General features: G+C 37.0%; 1 protein-coding gene across 2 annotated transcripts in view; it reads right to left on the bottom strand.

Moving 5' to 3' along the window:
* The window catches only part of PDGFRL (platelet derived growth factor receptor like), a 601,289-nt gene extending 576,788 nt beyond the window's left edge, over positions 1-24,501 (bottom strand). The window contains exon 1 of one of the 2 annotated variants that reach the window (XM_044062414.1): positions 24,135-24,501. In XM_044062414.1, the coding sequence (XP_043918349.1) occupies positions 24,135-24,189 (55 nt within the window). In that variant the 5' untranslated portion in view covers positions 24,190-24,501. The remainder of the gene's footprint in view (positions 1-24,134) is intronic. The other variant, XM_044062415.1, reaches the window with a different exon arrangement.
* Between the last annotated feature and the right edge of the window lie 779 nt (positions 24,502-25,280).

Below are 25,280 nucleotides of genomic sequence, written 5' to 3'. Positions count from 1 at the left end.
AGGCAGGATAAAGTATTGTTTTTTGTTACCCGATTTTCTCAAGTTTCTGATATTTTGAGGAGGTCAGTGAAAGATTTCTGGCCAGTAGTATGTGAAGATGAGCAACTAAAGCATTTGTTCCAGTCACGTTACATTTTCTTATCAGAGGTATTTAAATTTAAGGGAGTTGTTAGGTTTTAAGAAAGTTTCTTTCCAGGGGGCTAATATGGGTTCCTTCCCTTGTGGAAGATGTAAAGTATGTTCTACGATTAAGAACATTTCAGGTAGAAAAATTAATGGTAAACTATTTTGTTCTATGGGAAGGTTTTCATGTGTTTCTTGTGGGGTGGTTTATATTGTAGGGTGTGGGTGTACTGCTGTGAGGTGGTATGTTGGAGAGACAAAATGTATGGTAAAAGTTTGAATTCTTGAACATCTGGGACATATTAGAAATAGGGATTTGGATAGCCCAGTAGCTGAACACTGTACTAATGCACATGGGGGTTCTGATGTTAGCGTCTTCTTTAGTGTGTTGGCTACACCTTTTCTTGCTAGGGGTGGGGATTTTTTTAGCTAGTTTGTTAAAAATGGAAAGCGGGTTCATTCTAAATTATAATACTTTAAAACCTAAAGCAATAAATCTAGATGTGAATTTAAATGTATAAGTTATAACATTTATATATGATGTTTTGTAAGTTATTGTATATAGAAAAATATTTTACCCTTTTTAAGGGTATGTTTGTTTAAGCAGGTTCTTGTAGTAGATTATTGGGTGATGACATAATTGTTTAATTGAAGCAGTTTGACATAAAATGGGAATGGCTGGTGGCTTATGTTATTCCTTGAAGGCTGTTTGCTGAGGTACCAGAAGCACCATTAAAAGTTGGTGTTTGTTTCCAGCGACTGCTTCCTGAGTGTATTTTCGGATAGCGAGGATTTAAGTCATTAAATGATAACAGGCACTTGAGTTTCTTACTTCATACCCTTACCAGTTATTCTAACAACAACTTTCTAATTTCATAAGAATAATATTCAAGATCTATCCTTGATTTTGAGCCTATGTTCACCATTATTTTGGATTTGTCCAGAGTTTGTGCACTATGAGGTTGAAAGATATGGTCACATATAAAGCTCTTGGGACTTTATGTCCAAGACTATTTTTTGATTTTTGATCTTGAAGTCTGGAACAAACATTACTGTGAGTCTCTCTACCTCTTTCTCTCTCTCACAGGGCATAGTTTATCACACTTACAGGCAATCGTGATTCTGTGTTTGTGTATAAAGTAGTAGCATTTGATTTAACACCAGTCAGTCACACATCACCTGCAAAGAAAGTTACTGTGTTCTTCACATGTTTCTGTCTCTTATTGCGTGTAAAGCTGAGGATATACTCTGTAAAAGTTTACAGAATGTGTGAACCCTTCCATTACTCATTACTTGTAAAGCAGACTACAACATGTAGCTATCGTACTTTATCTGCATATGACAGGTAAAACACTTCCTGAAATGGACCCCATTCCTAAGACAAAGTATGTAGTACTGTTTCAATTTTTGATGTTAGCCAAAAATGCTCTTCATAGCACTCACAATATGCCCAGAATTGAGTCCTGCAATTCATACAGAGTTGCATGTATCAGGAGCATATCTAAATAAGCCTGTAAATTCTTTTTTTTCTGTGTGGAAGATTTTCAGTCCATATATCTCTAGTTAATCACTATATATTAATCAGATCTGACAATAGTAGTAGAAGTAGCGAACTTAAACTCGTCTTAAGTAAAAATAAATAAATAAAAAATATATAATTTTACAGAATTATTAAGTATTTGAAAGTAATCCAAACAAGGCAAGCAGACTGTTTCCAGTTGAAAATCCTTTATTAAGTACACAGACAAGCAATCCAAGTAAAACAAAAATATTGACTTAAGACGCGTTTAAGTTCGCTACTTCTACTACTATTGTCTGATCTGATTAATATACAGTGATTAACTAAAGATATATGGACTGAAAATCTTCCACACAGAAAAGTTTCTTACATTGTTTTGTTTTTGGACCCATTATATTTGTTTAGTGGGTTGTTTTGAGACTTCTGGGATACCACGAAGATTACGTGTTTTTTTTTTTTTAAATTTGTTTTTTTTTTAGATCGATTGCTTCTACTACTATTGGAACTGTCTGGGTATCTTTCTTCCATGTTGCCCTCATTTCTGCCTACAAATCCTGGTATTTTATGACTTTGGTTTCTCTGTAAATAAGAAATTACAATCACTGGGTGTAGCAATTTCAATAATCAATGCTACTTTTGTGTTCTTTCCATGGACTACTATGTCACTCTCCTACTTTGGATACAGTAGAAGAGTCTTTGTAGGTTCTGCTCAAGCATCTTTATTCTTTACAAATACATGACAATAGAAGTTTACTGACTTTAACCTTTACAAACACATGACGATAGAAGTTTACTGACTTTAACTTAAGTAACTTATATACAAATTAACTATTGCAAATGTACATGCTCACTCTCTGGCTGAACTCTCAAAATGGCACTGAGAATAGCATGTGCCCAGTATTTATATGTGCATATTCAGTCCTTGATACGCTTCTTAAACATACAGCACATACACTCTGATCTACATCCTCCCTCTTTGAGAAATAGATAACGTTATAAATCTATTTGGCATGGAGATAATACAAGTAGTTCTTTGTCATGCAATTATACAAGTGTAGGTACATATATACAGTTATGTCCATGTTGCTATATATTTCACACTGAGCTTGGAAATTAGACCATATCATGTGATATAATACTGGGAAATGGGTTTAGCAATTGGAGCTGTCTGTACAGAATGTTCAACCTTAGGAGTATTTGGAACATCCTCAGGAATAGAAGTAATTGCTGAAACACACTCTGGGATGGGAACAATGTTTGGTTTGCTCTGAGATCTAGAGTCTGTATCACAGCAACAATGCTGCGATGAAGATTCTGGTACAAGAAGAAGATGTCTGCAATTTCTCCTGTACTCCACACCCTCAGATTCTACAAGGTAGGATCTCAGCTCAGTACATATATCTGTAACTTGACCAATCTGGTCGAAACCTTTCACTGTTTGTATCCTCACTGTCTCTCCTTCCCTCAATGAACAAAGAAATCTGCTCGATTTATCATAACAGGACTTCTAGACAGAATGCTTTTTGAGTAATTGAGCTCTAATGGTTCTGTTGTTCTTAGCTTTAGGCCTCAATAAACTGGAACTAATAGGTAGCGTTGTTCTGGTTTGCCTAGATAGATGTCTTTGAGCAGGTGAGCCAAGTATATCATCACTGGGTATGTTTCTGAGATTAAGTAAATTGAAAAAGACATCGGTTTATCATGCTTTCACCTTTCAAGTAATTGCTTTGCACTCTGCACTGCACGTTCAGCTAGCCCATTTGACTGTGGGTATTCAGGACTGCAAGTAACATGTACGAAGTCCCATTCTCTTGCAAATTTCTGAAATAACTGACTAGTAAATTGAGTACCTTTGTCAGAAACAACTTTGTGTGGACTACCATGGACTGAGAAATTATGTTTCAACTTAGTAATAACAGTAGTGGATGTTAGATTAGGTAGTAAGTCAATCTCAAACCAATTCAAATAAGAGTCTACCATTAAAGTAGTGTTGATTGTCCCACTTGAAGATATCAGTGGCTACTGTTGACCAAGGTAGTTCAGGAACTTGATTTAGCTGAAGTGGTTCAGTCTGCAAATGTGATCTGGTACTATTGCATACTGAACAAGAAGAAAGTACTTTATCCATGTCTTCCAGTAATGAAGGCCAAAATACTAGTTCTCTTGCTCTTCTCTTAGTGGATGCAGAACCTGGGTGACCATGATGCAAAATCTGCATATATTCTTGTTGTAAGGAAGCAGGAACAATAATTTTAGGATATTTGAAAATAATGCCATCTTCCATCAACATTTCTTCTCAGTAAGGAAAATAGGTTTGAACTTCAGTGGTACACTAGCTTGCTTTGACAGCCATCCAACATTAATGCAGTGATTGAGTTTTTGCAAAATTGGATCAGTCTTTGTATGATCTCTCAGCTTATCAAGTCTAGTGCTAGAGAAATTATGCACTGCCATCACGTCAAAGTCAAAAAATTTTTAAGTTGTACTTTTGCAATTTGAGTATCATTCTTTGTAATCTCGCTGGAGCTGAATGCATAGGCTTCTCTAGAATAGCAACTAGAGGTTGGTGGTCAGTTTCAATCTGAATAGCTCGGCCATAGACATAATCATGAAACTTGGAAAATGCAAATACTATTGCCAAAAGTTGTTTCTCAATTTGAGCATATTGCATTTCAGTTTGGGTAAATGTTCTAGATGCATAGGCTACTGGTCTGCCCTCTTGAAGAATAACTGTGCCAAGACCAAATTTTGAAGCATCACAGGCAAGAGTGACTGGTTTATTTACATCATAGTATCTTAATGAAGATGGGATGGCAATTTTCTGCTTAAGGTCTTTACATGCCTTCTGATGTTGTTCTAACCATGACCATGTAACATTTTTGTGCACCAGCTCTCGTAAAGGTGATGTCAACTCACTGAAGTAAATAGCTGACCATGTCTAGGAAACACTGTAGAACTTGAATATTATCTGGTGCTGACATCTCAAGAATAGCTACTTGCTTGGTTGGGTCTGGTCTCAAGCCAGTGCTGGTAAATAAATGACCTGCATATGTATCTTCTGGCAGTCTGAATTTGCACTTCAGAGGATTGAGCTTCAAGTTTACTTCACGTGCTTTGTCGAGAGCTCTCTTTGGATTTCTGTCTTGCTCTGCTTTACTATTGCCTCCAACCAATAAATCATCTACTATTATGGCATAAGGATAACCCAAAAAAATTTGCTCAATTGCACGCTGGAAGACTTCACTTGCGGAATTTATTCCAAATGACATCCTTAGGAATCTGTATCTGCCAAATGAGGTCTGATGCCCCAACACTGGCCATTAATCAAGGAGCCTCAATCTCACAACTGGCAACAGTAGGGGACATCCACACTGGGAGGATGACAACTATACACACAGTAAAGTGAAATTTATCTTAAGAGCACACAGAGATCACAGTCAGTCTGGGGCAGGCTTTTCCCTCTTTCTCCAGATCCCCAGTAAGACTCCCCACTGGTACAGCTATAAAGCTGAGATCTCAGGTGAGTGGCCAAGCTAAGACCTCCAGCACCCTCTCTGTCCAACCAGTGTTGCATGTCCCTGCCCAAGTATCTGACACACACACACACACACTTTGAGATTTGATTTATATACACAGGTTTGCTAGCTATGCCCCCTTCTGCCCAGACTATAAGGTAGTTTTCACTGCCACCAGCTAGCTCCTTATCAGCTACTTTAAGGCCCTTAGCAAAGGGTGTCCAGTCTTACTGTGTAATGTTGCTATTAATCCAAATGGCAGTTTGACTAAGAGACAAGGCTATTAGGAGTGGCCCACAGTGTCACCAAATAGATATGCAAGTACTCTCAGAGCTTAAATATGTCTCACAAATATCAGCCAAGATGATAGGCTTAAATATATTTAATAATAAATAATAAAAGAACACAACAATAGTAAGTAATCAGTTACATCAGAGTTCAAATCACAGGAAATATTTAAAAGAACATTGCAGGACTGTGTCAAATAAATAAAGAAAACATCTAAGCTATACTTCATTATATTCTTATCTAAAGAATTAGAAAAAAAATTACTTACAGAAAAGCAAGCAGGCAGAAGTGGTGAGTAGATGCTTCCAGGTCAAAGACAGATACAACCCCCCCTCCCTCCTATATCTCTCTCAGAGAGTTCTTAAACTAATATTTTAAATATTGCTGCTGGGATACTTGCATGATGACATCACTTTTGTCATCTGACTATCCTAGGTGAAACCCCCCATTGATAGAAACTGGCAGCATTTCAGCATCTCCCTGTGAAAAATACATATCTCTCAGATTATTGCAACTGCTGGAAGACATAAAACAATAAAGCAATGCAGAAGGTACCCTAGTTCTAGACATCCTGTCTCCTTGCTGCATTGAAACGTATTTTTATAGCACAATCATAAAACAATTTAATTTCAACTATTTTGGTGAAGTTTTGCAAGTTAATCCTCTACGTTCTAGTTCCCACTATTAAAACATATACATTTACATAGGTACAATAGTTTATATACATTTCTGTTCTAATCCAGGAGGGTACACTGTGGTCACACATTTAGATTCAGTATTGTACAAACCCTGTTCAACACGCAATTCTGTACCAGCAGTTTAATATACAAATAACATATAGTTCTAATACATTTATATGACAGGAATATGAATCATGTTGCTATTCACAAATGACATATGATTATTTACAAAATTCCAGATATGCTGGCAGTATCTCCTTCTGTCAGACTTCTATATAAATCATATTAATATTCACAAATGACATACAATCATTTAAAAAATGCCAGATAGGTGGCCTAGCAGTATTTCCTTTTGTGCCACAGGTAAGTAGTAAGGATTTGCGATCAAGTATCACTTGCCAAAATAAACTGTTTACATCCAAGACAGAAAAAACAGGGGCATTCTGTATTTGGGCTGCGATCTCTTCGACTGTATGCACTGGATGATGCGGTCTCTTCAATGCTTTGTTCAAATCTCTTTGAGTCAATACATATTCTGATTTTGTCTGAGCCTTTTTTTCTGAGCTGCTACCATAGACAACACCCATTCGGTTGATTCTGTAACTGGACAAATTACACCTTGCTGCACCATTTTATCCAGCTGAGCCTTGACTTTATCTTGCATAGCTATCAGAACTCTTCTTGCTGTTCTGACTACTGGAGTGACCACTGAGTCTAACTTCACGGAGTACACAACTGGAAGCTTGCCCAACTTGTCATCAAAAACATCAGCATACTTAGAAAATGGCTTCAGAAAAATTAGAACTAGGTTATGTACTTATATGATGAACTTCTTTGGTAAAAGAAAGCAGATTCATTCTCAAACTGTCTTTGAGACCCATTAATGACTGTACTGGTCTTCAAAATACATACACTAACAAGCTGTAACAGTTCTTAGTCAAATAACATGAAAGCATCACTGAGCCTTCGGTTTGAATTTCTTCACCTCCATAAGCAACAAGTTTTGCATTACTGGTCACATTGAGTGGTTCATTAGTTCTCACTTTAACAAATTTGTCTGCTGATATAACATTACACTTTGAACCAGTGTCTACTTTAAGCTCTGTGGATTAACTATTAATCCGGACTGTACAAAATACTTTGTTCTTTGTGAATAAATTCACTGCATCAACTCTTTCACCAGTTACTGAAACACCATCTACATAAAAAGTTGACTGCTGCAGCTCCACTTTATCAACTTTCTTTTTTATGTGACCTTTCTTTACAACTGTGTGGGGTTTACTTAATTTGCAAAACCTTTGAAAATGGTCCAATTTTTTTACACTTGTGACATTGCTGACCAAATGCTAAGCATAATTCACTTTTAGACTCCTGGTTGTCACCACAATTGTGGCAGTTAACAATAAAGCTGAATTTGGGTTTTGCTGACTCATGTTTGTACTGCTCTGAGCACTTTGCCAATTCACCCCTGTACTGTACAGAGCACGCTCTTTTAACTGAATTGGTCTTAGAACTTGCTGGAAAACTTTGTGGTTTCCCTGGTGAGCCTGCAGGGGATGTGGCTGCCATGTGCTTAAGCCTACTTCCGTTTGCCATGTGGTGCATGCTATCAACATTTGCTCTGGAGCCTACTGAAACCATGCTCTTGTCACTTGTAAGCATACTTGTGTGTTTTTCTGTAACTTCATGGAGTTGGCAAATCTCAATGGCTTTACTTAACTTTAAATCAGTATCACGAAGCACAATCTTTCTCACAGCAGCAATATTAATACCACACAGTCTGTCCTTTATTAACTCATCTTTTAAGTCATCAGATTGACACATAATGGCTTTGTTTCTCAGGTCAGTTATATAAGCTGCAAAAGTCTCCCCTGGTTTCTGATCACTTGTGTAAAACAAATGCCTCTTTAATGTAATATTTGTCTGAGGGTTACACATTTCTCTGAACTTGTACCTCAAACACTCAGGGTCTTCCTTTGATTCAACCTGTACAACAATATGACGATTTTCACCTTCTCCCTCATATGCTGCTGGTGCATACACAAATGAACTCCCTCTTTCAATGGCCTCTGACCTTGCTAGGTTTAGCAAAATAAATGCCCTGGTGTATACATCTTTGTCTGAATAAGCTGCTTGTATAAAATATTGTACTCTTGCTCAAATTTTCTCTAATTCTCTGCAATATTCTGATCAAATATAAGTAGTAAATGCTTTCAAAATCTGTCTACCATATTAACACATACCAGTAAAGGGTTTTGCAAATAAACATGAACATATACACATACACATATGCCAGAAATTTATGCCAGTATTTGTAACTTTGCCCAATAGCACAAGAAGCCTCTGTATAACTGAACTTTGCGAAATAAGTCTCTTGGGCACTGTAATACTCTTGAAATTACGGTACTGCAAGAAATCACCTCTTAGTGTAAGAAGCATTTCAAATAATTGTACGATGCGAATGAACTGGGCAGGAGAAGCTCAGAGTCAGTAACATTTTGAAATAATTGCACTTTGCGAATAAACTGCACACAGCGCACTGAAATTTCCCCAAAATGGTGGTACCTTGCTAGGCAATTCTTTACAGTGTAAGAAACACTCTGTAATGGCAGCACTTTGCAAATAGACACACCCAGTACAGGAAACTTTTTGAAATGGCTACACTTTGACTGTACTTTACAAATAGTTGCACTTTGCACACAAATAAACTCTTTGGAATACATGCACAGTAATAAACACATATTGTAAGCACTTTTACACACTTTGAGACACTTCAAATAACTCTAGTTATGCCCTTGATACAATATGAAGTCGTAGTTGTACCAAAACACAGCACTTTACCAAAACACAGCAGTTGCCTTGCTTTATTTATGCTTATTGTGCCCTTTTTGCCCTTACTATATTCATTCTGCTTGTTTAATCTCTTTTATTCCCATTGAACTTTTCTTGTGCTCATTTTACTCTAAACAGCCCAGTTTTGTTTCAAACACACTTGTTTTGCTTTAAACATACTCGTTTTACTTTTCTGATAATCATTTAATCAAATATCTTAATTTTAAACATTTGCTTAGTTAATAAACCTTTTGTGCCTCCTACTTGTTTAATAATGTGGTTTGTGCACTTGTAATGCTCCTTTTATCTCTTTTTTAAAATAAGCAGTTTGTGTGAATTCTCATTACCTTTGAATCTTTTCTGGCTCTTTTTTGTGCTCGTTTCATTTAGTTTACCTTCACTGTTATCTCTGTACCTCATGGCTCTGAATATCATTCTCTGGAATCCTGGTTCTGACACAATGTCGCTCTCCTACTTTGGACACAATAAAAGAGTCTTTGTGGGTTCTGTTCATGCACCTTTATTATATACAAACACACCAAGACAGAAGTTTACTGAGTAACTTATATACAAACTAACTACTGCAATCATACATGCTCACTCACTGGCTGCACTCAAAATGGCACTGGGAATAGCAAGTGCCCAATATTTATATGTACACGTTCAATCATTGATATGCTTCTTAAAGATACAGCACATACACTCTGATCTACATACTATATCTGGTTTTCTGACATGTATTTTTTGAACTGTTAGTAATGGGTGATCCCATGTGACATAAACTTCATTATTTCCTATGATGCTTTGTGGCTCGTGTTTCCACTGCTTTTCAGCCACTTCAGTTTTGTAATGTTTGCACAATCCCCAGTGCAGTAGTCTTGACACATTATTATGCTTTTCGGTGTACAGGACGTCTGCCATGAGTGTGTCACACCCAGCAACAAGATGTGTGACTGTTTCCAGTTCTGCTTTACAGAAACTGGATTTGTCTGTTTCTCCCATGTGTTCAATTGACTTTGCAAACCAATGTGCACACAGTCCACTACTCCAGCCAGCCAATACTAACCGTTCGTCTTTTGGTTTAAATTCATCTCAACCTAACCATTCCTGCATCATATCATGACTGGCATGAATTTGTTCCAGGCGTTTTTTTGTACTTGTAACTATATTTATGCCTTTTCCACATTTCTTGCCTTCCCATCTGATCCTTCTCATTATACTCTTTCTTTTGTTTTTTGGCACATTCAGTTGCTGCATGATTGTTGTCTACTTCTGGTGTGGTTTCCATTCCCACTTGACACAGATATGCTTCTGCCAATCTAAGCAGGGGAAGCCCTCTTAGACTTGTTCTCTTCATGTTTCAAAACTTTCACTATGTTTGGATCTGATGAGGTCAACAGATATGTATGCAGTCCTATGATTGCAGATCTATAAATGTAATCAATTTCAAGGAGACTCATACCTCCTTCAGAACAAGGAATATATATAATCTTTATATACACTGATTTTTATATATCATTTGATGAGCATGAAGCATTTTTCTAGTTTTCTTGTCCAACTGATCCAATACCTTTTGGGGCCAGTCAATCGCCCCAAAAATTTGGGTTAGAAGAGGAAGAGTAAATTTGTTTATAGCTTGAACTTTGTTCCTAGATGTCAGGCCTGTTTCCAATATTAATTTTAGTCTTCTAAAATATTTCTTACTGAGATTGTTCATGTTTTATTGTTGATCTTTCATCAATTCCCAAATATTTATACACTCCCTCCTGCTCAAGTTCCTTTATATCACATTCCTGTCCCAGACTTATGTTTTCTTCGTCCTGCAGCTTTCCTGCTTTAAATGTTACTTGCACACATTTATCAAGACCAAATCATATTCTTATACCATCTGAGTAAGTTTTATTATTGTTTTCTGGGAGCCAAATTATGACCATAACCTAATCTGTTAAATAGACAGTTTATTGGATTAATGGCAAGACAAAAGAACAATAGTGACAGTCACCCTGAAATATCCTCCTTTGGATTTTTATCATTGGATAACAACTTGTCCTCTGACATGGTTTAGCTACAAAATGGTTTGCTACTGTTTCATGGTCACTGTAATGTAATTGATCAAGAGTATATCTTATACATCTGTAAACACTCTTGTATCCATGAATGTGGGGTACTGTTAAATGTTTTTTTATAATCTAGCCATGCCGTACTTAGATTCTATCCCTTTTTACAATTCTTTATTATGACTTTATTTAACAACAAATGATCCTTTGTTCCATATAACTTTCTTTTCTTACCCTTCTGTCTACTGCAATAATTGAGTTTTCTTCTAAATGACTATAAACTCTGTTGGCATTCATTTCAGTGTTTAGTTTATACGTAGTTGGAAGGCAAGTTATTGGTTAATGGTTTTTAAGAGAGCTTGCAGGTTCGCGCTAAAGGAGGAGTAATACTTTTCCTGTTGTTAACTAGGTCTCTAACTAGTTGGGGTGTGTATATACATAGTTCTTACTCTCAGGGCTAAAACTTCATCCAAAGATGTTAATACTTTAGCCAGAAGTTAGGTACTGCATCTGGGCCTGGGGTTTTCCATTTAGAAGTCTTTCTTAATTTTGTTTCACTTTCTCTGGCTGTTACTTCATCCCATTTCATATCCTGTACATTTGAACATTTTATTGTTTCTTTTACTTCTTCTATTTATTCAGAATTTTATTATGTTCCACAGGGCCTTCATAAGTATTTCTCCAAAATACATCTATTTCTTCTTTTTTGGTGGTGTTTCTATTCTTTTTGCTTTGTTTCCCAATTCTCTATCGAACTTCTTTGGGTCATCAGTGAATTGCTTATTATGTATATTTCCTTTGTATTTATCTACATATCCTTCAAGTTTTTTCTGCTTGTGCTGATATCTTTAGTTTATTATTTGCAATACTGTACAACAGATCCTCGTCTGTTCTAATACAGTGCATTACTTTTATGATGTCTATCTTTCTAAGCATTTTTGTTAATCTGTTCTAACTGCTCTGTCAATGGCTTTCAATAAACATTGATACCAAACACTTTTCTGTAAAAGGTTTATAACAAATTTAATTGGCATCAAATTGCTACTTATAAAGCATTTTAATCTAAACTTTGCTGCCCACCACTCACTGTTGAGAGATAGCTTATAACTTATTTCTTACCAACTGGTAAACTACTGCTACAAACAGTTCTACTTATAAATGGGAGTAAGAGCTCAGTCACTGTCAATCTTTGACTAACACGAAGGCAATCTTGGGCAACTCTTTATAAGTTGATTTTTACCTTAACACATTTGGAATACAATCCACTATCAGTCTCTCACTAACTCTTAACACACTTTAAGATACACTAAATACATCCAATCACTGACTGATAGTAGAATGTTATTGTTAAAATATATGCTTCGCTACCAGCTTTTCATTAAATCTAAAACAGTTTAGGATACTCATCACTATCAAAAACGTACTGCTTTAAGCCAGTTTAGGAGACCGTACTGCTTCTAAGGTACATTGATACACACATCACTTTTCTCTTCATTATTTAGGAAATCATTTAGATGGCACTTATTTTACACTAATATTTAATAGTTCTGTACATTTATTATGAATCATGTACATATGTGGAGCTAATTTTTGTAGACCCCCTCTGAAATGGTTTCTATTTAGTAGAGCTAATCTGGTTAATAAAAATAGATAGACAGATAGATAGATAGATAGGTAGGTTTATAGGAGATTATTATAAAAACAGCTCAAGAGCCCTTACAAGCCTAGCCAGTTTTATCCAGACTTTACCCAGTCTTCTATCCCTAGAGGAAAAATAACAAGGGTCAGCAAGCATGGTTTTGACAATTTTACAAACTGTCCCTAAGGGACATGGTTACCACCCCAGAAGTGAATTTATGATTTCCCATCTATTGGGCCAGTTTGCGCTTGAAGATAGTCAGGGAAGCACTCTGCTTCAAGTGAATAGGAAGCCTATTCCGGAGGAAGGGCAATCGCTAGGACACACATCTGTCTCTCCACCAAAATCCGTTTGCGTCAAACAACAGGTTTAGATCCTTGGAGCATGTAACCCTTGTACAGTTAGTTTTGTGAATATGCAACATTTTCATCAGGGCTGGCGAAGAGACTGTCTTGTACATGAGGCATAGATCACCCCTCAGTAATCGGGAGGAAACTGAATACAGTGCTAGAGCTTTAATTAATCCACGTATGACATGTTGGTTATACTCTGTACTAATCTGGTGAGAAACCTCTGAGGACACTCCAACTGTTGCAGGTGCCTAGTAAGGTACATGACAAAGGGTGCATTGTATTCAATATTTGGTCTGATGAGGGCCAAGTACAGTGATACTATGACATCCTTAGATCTGGACACCATGCCCTTATTTATAAGCTTAGCCACACAGAAGGGCTTCCTCACCACTGTGGACACATGGTGATCAAAGTTCAGATTACTATCTGAGTACCCAGATCTCTCACCACTGGGTCCACTGTTGGGAGGGTGCTATCAATGTTGTAATTTGCAGGGGGATCTGATTTCCCACAGAATATTATTATGCATTTTTTGCATTTAGTTTGCGGCCATGGTTCTGACACCAATCATTAGCTTGTGTCACTCCTTTCGGTGGGATATCAACATTGTTCGGCAAGTCAGTAATTGCCCTCAACTTGTAACCATCTGCAAACTTGGTCAGCCAAAGGCCATCTATATTTGCCCTGACATCTGAGAAGTATATCCTAAACAGGAGAGAGCCCAGAACTGAGCCTAGTGGTACTCCACTGGTGACTGCCTGTTGATGGATGTAGATTCACCCACTCTAATAACATATAACACCTGAGTGGGGTACTGTGCTAACTGCCTTGGTCAGGTCAAGGTAGGCAATATGCACTGTCTTACCCTCAACCATGGAATTGGTGACCTTTTCAAAGAAGTACTCCATATATAGCAGGCATGATTTGCCCTTGATGAAACCAGACTGGGTCAATAGTCTGGAGATTTTCTATCCCACTGTTAATCAGGTCCAAGATTATCCTTTCCATAGCCTTGCATATGAGACTAGTCAGACTTATGGGCTGGTAGTTTACTGGGTCAGTTGATGGTCCCCCACTTGCCCCTTTCTGCAGAAGGATGACTGTTAGGCACCCTGGGATTCCTTAAGGGACCATTAAGGCTGTGTGTCTAGTTTTAGAGAGTGCAGTGATGACCTGGTCTTTTGTGATAACAGGCACAGGAATGGCAGGGGCTACTTCATGGGGAGTGATCACAGGTGATGAGGAGGTGAAATCTTAGCTGATTTTATCAGCCAGCAGATTTGCTATTTCTTTTGGCTGAGTATAGGTAGTGCCATCTACAGCCAACGCAGCACATTCCTGAGTGCTTCCCTTAAGATTTTGGACATAACTAAAAAAATTATCTGTGGTTATCCTTTGCTTAGGAGGCTATTTTAGTCTTGTATTTAGCCTTAGAGGACTTGACTAGTTCCCTGATTTACCTGTTGAGACTAATGAGGGACTTTTTTTCTCTGCTGTGCACCCTCCCATTTGCTTCTACACAGGGATTTCTTCCTTCTGTTGTTATGCAAAGGGTCCACCAAGGTGACTTGTTTTTCTGGATAGACACAGGTTTAGTTTGGTCAGTCATTTATACGCAGTTGTTTAAGTGGTTGTACACAGCATTTGTGTATACTTCTGCATAGGCTTTTGTGTTTTCTTGGTCAGGGGAGCTTTAAATTTACCTATGCTATCACTTAGCAGAAGATCATTTTCCTTGGAAAAAATATTTAGGGTTTTAGGGTCTGATGGGGATCCTACCATTAAATTTACTTCAAAGTAGACTAATTTAGGATCCAATCTTATCAATGAGGACATTACTCTCGGGGGAAGGTGCAATGCTCCCCCATGTTTATGAGCATTATGTGAATGATATTTAAGCCCCTATTGGGATTGCAGACCAGCTGTTCCACAGCAATTGCATTGACAAAGTCCAGGAATCTCTGAGCCTGCATAGACAGGTAGATAGATAGATAGATAGATAGATAGATAGATAGATAGACAGATAGACAGACAGATAGATAGATAGATAGATAGATAGATAGATAGACAGACAACACAGGAAGACAACCTACTGAAAAACTGAAGAGAAAAAAATGACAAACACATAAATACATTACTATAACACTAGAAAATGAAAGATGAAGTACATGCAGATAAAAAAATCTCCAGACAAAATAATAATTTTTTAAACTTCAAAACATGACATATGCAACACTCTATCCTAAACCAATATTCTTAGTCTGAGAATGCAGTAATCACATAAATGAGTAAACTGCATAGGCAATGTGCAAACAACTTGTGTGAATATGTATCTAAAGCACAATACATATGTAAAATACCAGTGGGATTTCAAAGCTCAGTGCATATGTAAGATACCCGTGAGATTCTAAAGCTCAGCACATATGTAAGATACCAACATGACACAAAAGCTCACTACACATAAGATACCTGTATATAACTAAAAGTCAGCATGCAATTATTTACATGTTACTTAAGCTTAGCACACATGTAATATATCTGCATGCAGCAACAGTTGAGTGTACACATATATACCTGTGTGTAACTAGAACTCAATGCGCATGTAAGACATTTGCATGTAAGTAAAGGTCAACATGCATGTGACACTTGTATGCAACTAAAGCACAGCATGCATGCATAATAATCAGTATGCAATTAAAGTAACATACCTATAACTAAATCTCATTGCACATGTAAGATACCTATATGTAAGCTCTATGTGCATTCCTGGCTTCCCATACTTAGTTGTTCATTCATTCTTTCCAGGATTTAAGACATTGGTCTTTGTAGTAGTTTCTATTTCTTTTTCTCTTCAGTTTCACCTTGGAATTATTGTCACCGGTGCATAACTTAAAAAAAAGATTTGTGGCATTTATTCCATACTGCAGTTACCCTTACATCTATACAAGTTTTCCTTCTGCCACTACTTAACTTGCAGTGTCTATAAATGCCTTATATTACTTTATATTGAACATATAAAATCTATGCCTCATTATTTAGCCAGAAGTTTACTTGTCACTGCCTTACAGATGTTAATTACGACTGGCAGAGTGGCACAACAGCTAATGTGCAGTGATGAATCTATGTGTATTGCTGCTTCAGAGGTTCAGGTTTTGCAATCTGACCATAATGTCTGGGCCTATATGGGTTCCTCTATATACTCCAGTTTTTTATAACCTCCCTGAGATCTGCTGATGGAATACTCTGACTGTTCTTTGATGCTGACCATTTCATTAATGAAAAAGGTCTACAAGTGTCATTTCACTCATCCAGGTAACAAATGGCCTTTCCCCATGTGCCATTTATTTATCCTAATCATCCTATAAACATTCATTTGCTCATTTCATTAATGAAAATTGACTACAAGTATCATTTGACGTATCCAGGTAATGACCTATTTGGCAGAGTATCATATTTCAGTGCCCTTGGCCTTTCCTCCATGTGCCATTCATTTATCCTAACCACCTATAAACATACATTCGTTCTGACCCACCATCCCAACATCCTCACAAATTTCTTGTTCAAATTACCAAACAAAATCCTGGACACCTGGGGAGTTGGAATTTGGCATAATACTTAAGGTGTTAACCTCACAAAGAAAAAGTACAGACTTTGAATCTCACCAAGGGAAACTAGCCAGATTTAAAATGATTTACAAAAGCTGCTAGCCTAGTGCAAATCTATTAATCTACACTTTTGAAAAGATTAATAGCATCACACCTACGGATATTACATAGTCTTAAAATGTCCACTTAACTTGGTGTACATTGGAGAAAACAATATATATTTTCAAATAAGAGTTGAGGAATAAAAAATACATATTAACAGTTCATTTTAACTAAAAACATGACAGATGTTGAAAGTATTACACATAACTATTTTTGGAATAGCAAATTACAATGTGCGAGATGTGTGATGATAATAGTAAGATGACATACAGAAAGTGTTTTCATTTTACAGTCTGTTACATTAAAAAGATATGGTATGAACTAAGACATGAACTAAAACACATTATTTAATAGGTACTATAACTCTTTAGGACTTTGATGGTGTTTGTTGTATATAAAATTTATGTTTTATGTGAAATTCTGCTTTTTACTCTATGAAAACATGAGCTGAGGTGCTAAATATTTTAATGAAGTATTTTTGTGGTTTAAATAGTTGTTTTATTTATAAAATTAAAAGTGAAGCCTAACCAGTGCCTTATAAAGGGCAAATTTATATCACAATCTCAAGATCTACCACATTTCTTTATTTACCTCATTGTACTATTTGTTTTTGCTTTAATTATATGACAAAGGTAAAAAAATCCATATCAACATGTACCAATATAATGTCTTATATTTTATTCAAAACTCTTCATTCAGTTTTCTGCTTGAACTGACTGCACTTTCCCAGTGTTCACTGGCTTACATGGTTTTCATTTGCATATTAATAAAGCCCGTTTTCTTCTTATACTCTGTTAATGTAAATTTGCAAGGCGTTTATTACTATATGACTAGTACTGAACACTGAATCGTCTTCAAAGAACTGGCACTCGTGACGCTAGTGATTCTACTACTAAATAAAATGTTACTTAAAAATTCTTTATTGTAACGGACCTTGTTACAATCTTATGATAGTATCCTACTTCATAACATCTACACCTTATTTTTACTAATCACAACTACAACTGTTATTTTATTCAGTCTTAGGCTAAGCCATTTTGTTTTAACCCCTCAAGACAACTAACATTCACCACACTTTAAACATGAAATCCTACTATATTTCTGACTTCCTCACTGAGACACAGAATTAGACAAACTATACACAGATTAGTGTAGTGCCCAAATAATGAGGCTGCATTTCAAAGGTGGCATTTCCATATTCAGTGGTGCTACCTTTTCTATTAATAGTGCTTTAAAATACTTAGAATTACACTTGTAAAGCATCTAAATACATTTCAGTATCTGTTATACATTCTTCATAAAAGAATGAAGCAGTAAGCCATGAGAGGGTATAAGTTATTTAGAATATATTTGTACTGCTGATAGTAGTGTCAGGAGATTTAGCTGAGTGAAGTAACCACCATCCAACATGGGTAAATTCTCTATGACCCAAACCACACAGTGCCTTACTGTGATCATACTGTGGGTATTCGTAAGCTCTTGTAAGGTATAGCATGGCCAAATGACCTACACTGACTAGTGGGAGTCTGAATGTCTCACTGTACAACTAAGGGCTTGCTTTATTGCTGTTCTCATTCTAGTAAACCAGATTATGATATACTTCTCTCACTGCTCCATTGCTTACACAGACGTTAAGGACATACATCAGTACTGGTCACTTGCTGTCTGCACAGTACTTTCACAGTTGCCTCTCTGTATCCCACTGTGAAGCAGTTTTACTAAAGTGCAGTGATTACATGTGAATGAGCACATTCTGCAGAAAGACACTCATTTCCTAAAACCTTCACATACATGTTTAGGGTAAGTCAATTAAGAGAAAAATGCAAGCAGGCTACCTGTGAAAATGGACTGCTATGCTTAAGGCATTATAATTCACTTGTGGCATATGTAACAGTTTACGATGAGATGCAATTCTCGATCAATCAGTTCTAAACCAAGTTAGGATAGCCTTCGTTATTAAGTGACTCATTCTCATGAAGCAGATTTGACTACCAGTCTCCAACTCACTTTAACTGTAAGGAGGTTCAAGATTACTGCTGTATTTCATGGCTTGTGAAACATATAGGAAGAAAACATATCATTAACAGTAGCTCATTACATATAAAGCAGTTGAGGGCATGTTCTGTTAGACTTTCACTGCCTAGAAAGCAGTTCAGGATATACCTATTAGTCTGTGAGGCAGTCTGGGATAACACTTAATAACATTCACTTACTATATGTTTCTACTAATGTTTCATTACACCTAGAATATCATGGCATGTATTTGCTGCAAGTCACATATTACTTGTATAACATCTCTGTAAAGCACTTTAGGATGCTTAATTTCCAATTTCTTTTATCTTGTAAAGTAATTTATAATGTATTTCTTTTCAAATAGTGATTATAAAGTAGTTTCTGCTAAATGTCTGTACCAGGTTTCCTTGGCTTGTAGAAAGGTAGTCATATGTTTGACTAAAGCAAGTGTGAGATAATGGTTAAAGTCTTTATCTCACAGGCACAGAATACAGGGTTTGATTCTCACCTTTGAAAGGGAAAATGGCCTGCAAGGACAGCTAGCTTAGTACTTACTAATGAATCAAACACTCTTTAATATAAGGGGATTTAATGAAAAAAAACATCTCACAACAATGTTTTCCTTGTAAAAGAAAGGTAGGAATCTATGTTTTCTTTTGTGCTGTGTGATGCCCACCACTGCACATCAGTATGTGATGAGCACCGATATGTGTCATCACCACAGTGGGCCAGTAATCAAGGAGCCTGAATCCTCACCACTGACACTGGAGAGGGATGTGCACTTGGAATACAAATGGATACACTCAGTATTTTCAGATGCAGATCTCTCTGCAACAAGTACAGTTTCCCTGGGAACACACTAAGCCCGGGGTCTAGATGTCTCTATATCTGTCTCCCTCCAGGTCCCCAATGAGACTCCCTAGTGGTGCAGCTGTAGGATTAGGTCCTCAGCCGAGTGTCCAAGCCAAGTCCTCCAGCACCCTCTCTGTGAACCCAGTACTTCGTGTCTCTGCCTTAAGTAGATGACACACACACCCTGACAGATTTGATTTTTCACAAACACACACCTGGGAAAGGCTGGCACAGATGTACCTGCTGTGTCCCTTCTGTCCAGAGTATAAGGTAGTTATCACTGCCACCAGACACTTCACAATCAGCTACTCTAAGGCTCTTAACAAAAGGTGTCCAATTATACCGCGCAATTATACCACGCAATATTAATATGAATACAAATGGTAGTAGTCAACTAAGATGGCTAGGCCTTCTGGAGTGGCCCACACAGTATCACCAAATACATATAAGTACTCTTAAAAGTTAGATGCTCCCTACAAGGACCAGCCACAATAATGGGTTTAAATATATTTAATAATAAATAATAAAATAGCATGAAAATACTGAATATATATTCACAGTAAACCACAGAGTTCAGATCTCAGGAAATATTGAAAAGAGCATTGATGGGCAGACTCAGATATATAAAGAAAAACAATATCTAAACTTCACTATATTCCTGACTAAATCGAAAAGAATGACTGTTTCCTAGTTAAGTTACTTAAGGCCTGTGGGTGAGCAGTCATTCCAGTCAGACTTCTCAAACAGAATACTCAATAGTCTCTGATTTCTCTTTGTAATATCTAAAATATAATTTCCAAGATGGCTGTTTTATGCTGTCCACCAAGTTAACTTGTAAGCATGTCCTGGCACACTCTTCAGAGACTGCTGCAATGGGGTAAAATAATCCACCAAGAATCAGTAATCATGGAACTGATGATTAGTTAAGGGGTACAAAAGGCACAGCCCCCCTGCAAGAAAGGAGTGGAAAGTTTTACCCACCGTACAAAACACAGCAGTCCACCCTGTCTCCATGGCACAGGGGATAAACTCATGAATGCTTTTCAGTCAGCTCAGGATTGACTAGCAACCTGGGTGCTGGAGAAGCCAGAGAGGAAGTTTGGGAGTAAGCAGCTGACACTGGCTCAATCATCATTGGGGGGTATGTCTGATCCAACTCACTGCAATGTCTTCTTCTTCTGTCTTTCAAATAAACTACATTGTACATATCTTTATGTAAATGCCTCAATTCAGACTGGTACCTTTGTTAAGAATGCACTACCTTACATAGTCCATTTGCTTATTGTTTCTGCAAGTGAGTCACTTACCTAGACATAGCTTCCATTTTACAGGGACACTTGTGTCCGCTGGGAGGACCCAACAAACAAACAAAATAAATGAAGAAAGACAATTACCACAAATTTGCTGAGGATGCAGTTCACACCCACCACCAGCAATTTATGCAGCAAGCAGTTTAGGATATATTGTCTTAATAGTTATTATCTGGCTCTAAAGCACTGACAGTACATGACAGTACAAATCTGTCAGTGTCTATAAGTGAACTTAACCCACAACAACTAAACTCTCACTGTTTGTAAAAGAAAGTGTAGACAAGTAATTTCAGGTGTAATGTCAGAAATTTACTTGTTGTACTCAAACATAATGCCGTTGTCCTCACCATAAAATTATCACTATAAAAATGCAATCAACCCTCAAAATGCTACATCCAGGGATATAGGAAGAAGACATGCTATTTTCAACGGTTACCATTTATACCCATAAAAAGTTAGTGTTAGATGTGTACTCCTTTTACACTTATACCACTATTACTGCAAATATTAAATTTGCACAGTTCTTGTCATTCTGTCCATACTGAGTGCAGAAGTTTCCAAGAATGCTTAGCACAATATACTCATTTGAGTACACTGAGTATGCCTAGTTACACCCTTGTAGAGGCTCTTTTAAAAACTCTGTACCACTCCAGTATAACTTAGTAAAAAGAGGTGAATAAAAGCCACAATCATTCACAGGTACACTTGCTGTTAACAAGGTTCAATCAAGCAATTCCACGGATGGCTGAAGTTCTTAATCAAACAAGCATTAACATCATGTTTCACTCACTAGTTCTACCTTACCAGCTGGTCACACCCAACAATCATCCAGAAACGTATATAGATATATTATAGATATATAATATATGTGTACACACACACATACGCACACTTAGCAATATTTTAATAACCTAACCTGTAGTAATCTGTTTCCTTGATCCACTAAGAATAATTGCATCTTGTTGAATCCTCAAGCAATTATTCAGCCCCAAAATACAAAGAAGTATTTTGCAGGGGAATGGCAGGAGGTAAGCCACTATTCCCAAGAGTTCTATGTTACATACATATATGTATATATGGATCTATAAATACATATAAATATATATATATATATATATATATATATATATATATATACATGCATATACACACACACTATATATATATATATATATATATATATATATATATATATATATATATATATATATACACATATATCCCATCTCTGAGATCATACAAACTCAAGAAAATATAAAGTGAAAAACACATTTTTTTTTGCTATTCTCCTCCAGGACAGGACATTGGAAATCTTCCATGTTCGATGTTCTGAGGGTCAACCAGCTGGCACAAATTCCCCATATTTATGCCTACTCTGTCTGTAAAAGTAAATCATCATGCACACCATACTAATATTATTGATAAACCCCAATTAAACGGTGTGAAGAACAAATACAATGTACTAGCACTGATGCTTAGTCTCTTATTTATTTATTTACGTTTTGATAATGGGATATCCAGCAGGACTTAGGCCCATTTTCAATGAATGCATAGGAAGAAAAGCCCCAGAAAAGAGAAAAAAAAAGATTACAGTTTATTAAAGCACAGACAGAAAGGATAAAAGACTTGAAAAGACATGCCACTCATATAAAACTGGACTGTGAACGAATATTTAATATACAAAATTAGTAGCAAAAAAAAATCACAGACATCCCAGTCATAATAAATTCATTCACTGTTCATATTAGTTTTAATAGAAAGAACATCATCCTAACATGCCTAACACAGTCAGGTGCTCCATCTGTGTTAACAGAAACAGGGATGTAAGAAAGAGATTTAATGAAATTATAAAGCCTTGCTACTTAACAGTCACCCCTGAAAACTGAGTTTGTTCTGTATACTGATAATGTGAATATATTTTAAAGCACAACCAGAGATGCATTGAATAGTTTGAAGGATTAACTGTGGCTAGAGCTCCCACTAGGGTAAATAGAGTCAGGGGAAACGTCCACTAAAACATGCAGCCCACTTCTTGAGAAACTCATATAGGCTTACTGTGTACACATACACGTTTTAGTACATGTGTCTATGTTGAAATTATGGATATATTTTCTGTAAACCAGAGGCATGTCTGAATTTTAAAAAGACTGAAATAATATTAGTCACAGGGGTTCTTCATCCAGTTAGAGTCAATTTAGAATGCTACACAGCATTTTGTTTCTTTGACAAACATAAAAAAAATAAAATAAAATAAAGTGCCCTGACCGGGTGTCTCTCTATAATAAGGAAGGGGTCCCCTGTGATCACAGGATTAGCTGGTGCCTAAAACCAACTATGTCCAATCTTTTCAGACAGCTACCCACCCAAATGTCAAAAAAATCTATGGAAACAGATCTACAAGTCAACAAACAAAAACTTCAAGTACTGCTAAAAAAAAGAGTGGAAAAAATTACAACAAATGTTTCAGTTTCTGCATAAATACAAAGCAAAAAGAAAACATTCCTCTATTTTACAAGATGCAAGGGGGAAATAAAACAAAAATAAACAACACTGGGTTAGTGCACTGTGAGGTGAATTATTGAATAAATGCTATTGGTCGAATATCTGAAAAGAAGATCGGGGTATCCCAGGCAAAACTAATTTCTGGTGCCCAAACACAACACAGATGAGTCCAAGAATGACATCAGTATAACTATGCTGACCACAGTGTACTCAACAGGTCCCACCCAATGAATAACTTAAGTAATGATGTTGCAAACTGCTTTAACATCAAAAAACTTACTACAGCATAATGTTGGGATAACAAAGAATGCATTGCAATATAAGACAGTTTCATGAAGCACACCTGTAAACCTTGTCTACCCCCGATAAAGTGTCTCGAGACTGTAATATGTCATTAAAGTAAATGCCTAAGTGAGCTTTTTCTTTCTTTTTAACTGCACAAAAGCACAATGACACACAACAGCAGAAATGCATAAAACCTCACTTTACATATTTGAAGGAAATAACACATATGGTGGATTTCCTGTGAAAGCACTTGTAATTTCAACTTTTTTTGCAGCTGTGAGAGACATCTGGTCCTCACCAGCTCTGGAAGCCCATGGAAAGCAGTCCCTTCCCATCACCTCTAGCATTTGGGAGACACTCGGAGAGCACCGTTTTACAGCTCGACATACAATATGCTTCCCAGTGCCACACTTACTACATTAGACATCTACATAAACATTTCCGTAGTGCGATACTCACCATTCTGGAGAAGGTCGTGGCACACAAGGAAAGCTATAATAAACCAAAACTTCATCTTCAGCGGCAGTGAGCTGACCACCGGTGCACTGTGTGCATGGACGTTTTCCTCTCAGCCCTTAATCTGGATGTCTAGTCAGCCTTACAAAAAGTTGCCAAGTATGCAGTCTCCAGGGACCTGCGGCTCTGGTTTGGATTTTCAGTGGAATGAGGGAAAAGATTACATTCAGAGACTGGTAACGTTTTTATCCCTGTGCAGAGTTTCAGCGTTTGTGCACCCTGCCGGCCTGAGGCAAGAATGCAGGAGGTAGCAGAGCCTGCGTCCTGCAGTTCCTGGTCTCTGCTTTTACAAGTTTGGGGACCGCCGGCAAGGCGTGCTGAGAGTGGGCGTCGACATGCTATGCCAGCGCCACGATACCCCTCAAGGGACGTTTCTCCGTTCTGAAATATGTATGCCCTGAATCTAGACGCTAACTGTTGGGAAAACACATGATTACAAGAACTGCTCGGAAAAAGCATGTGTCTGCACTGCTGCAACAGTTAACTTCACTAAAGTTTCCCATTCCCAGCAGGACACTAGGGTTACCACCTTTTCAAATGCTCAAAGTGGGACTTTTTTTGTAGAAATGATTTTTCAGGACAAAACATGTCCATGACCAGTACAAAGGATAGAACTTCACCTTTTTGCCAAAATAAAAGCTTATTCGTGTAGCATTTGAGTTGCTAGTGCTATTTCATATAACATTTAGGTGCTTCAGATTAAAAAAAATAACTGTTTTATGAAACTAATAAAGAAAACTTAGGAAATATTTTTGTCCTAAAATCTCAGGATATCTGCCATTTTTTTAAATTTTTTCGCACGCCACAACTGCCCAAAGAAGGACTGTCCCTCGCAAAGTGGGACAGGTGGTAGCCCTACATGATACGTTTTGGGTAGGAATTATTGTCAAGTTGTATCGCCAACACTTAGTAATCTCCAGCAAAATCGACCTTTTGCTAGAAATCCACCGCACCAGCCATTATCTCCCGACCAAATGCCGTTAATTCTCGAGTATTTAAGCAACAAATTTTACCTAGTGCATTAGACTACCATCTGTTTGGTGAAAAAGCCTTTACCGTGAGTGGAGCATGGAATATACCTTTCGGCTG

Source organism: Protopterus annectens, chromosome 2.part1 (genome assembly GCF_019279795.1).
Source record: "Protopterus annectens isolate FY-2018-M chromosome 2.part1, PAN1.0, whole genome shotgun sequence".
Taxonomy (NCBI): Eukaryota; Metazoa; Chordata; order Ceratodontiformes; family Protopteridae; genus Protopterus; species Protopterus annectens.
This window is presented reverse-complemented; position numbering and strand designations above follow the sequence as displayed.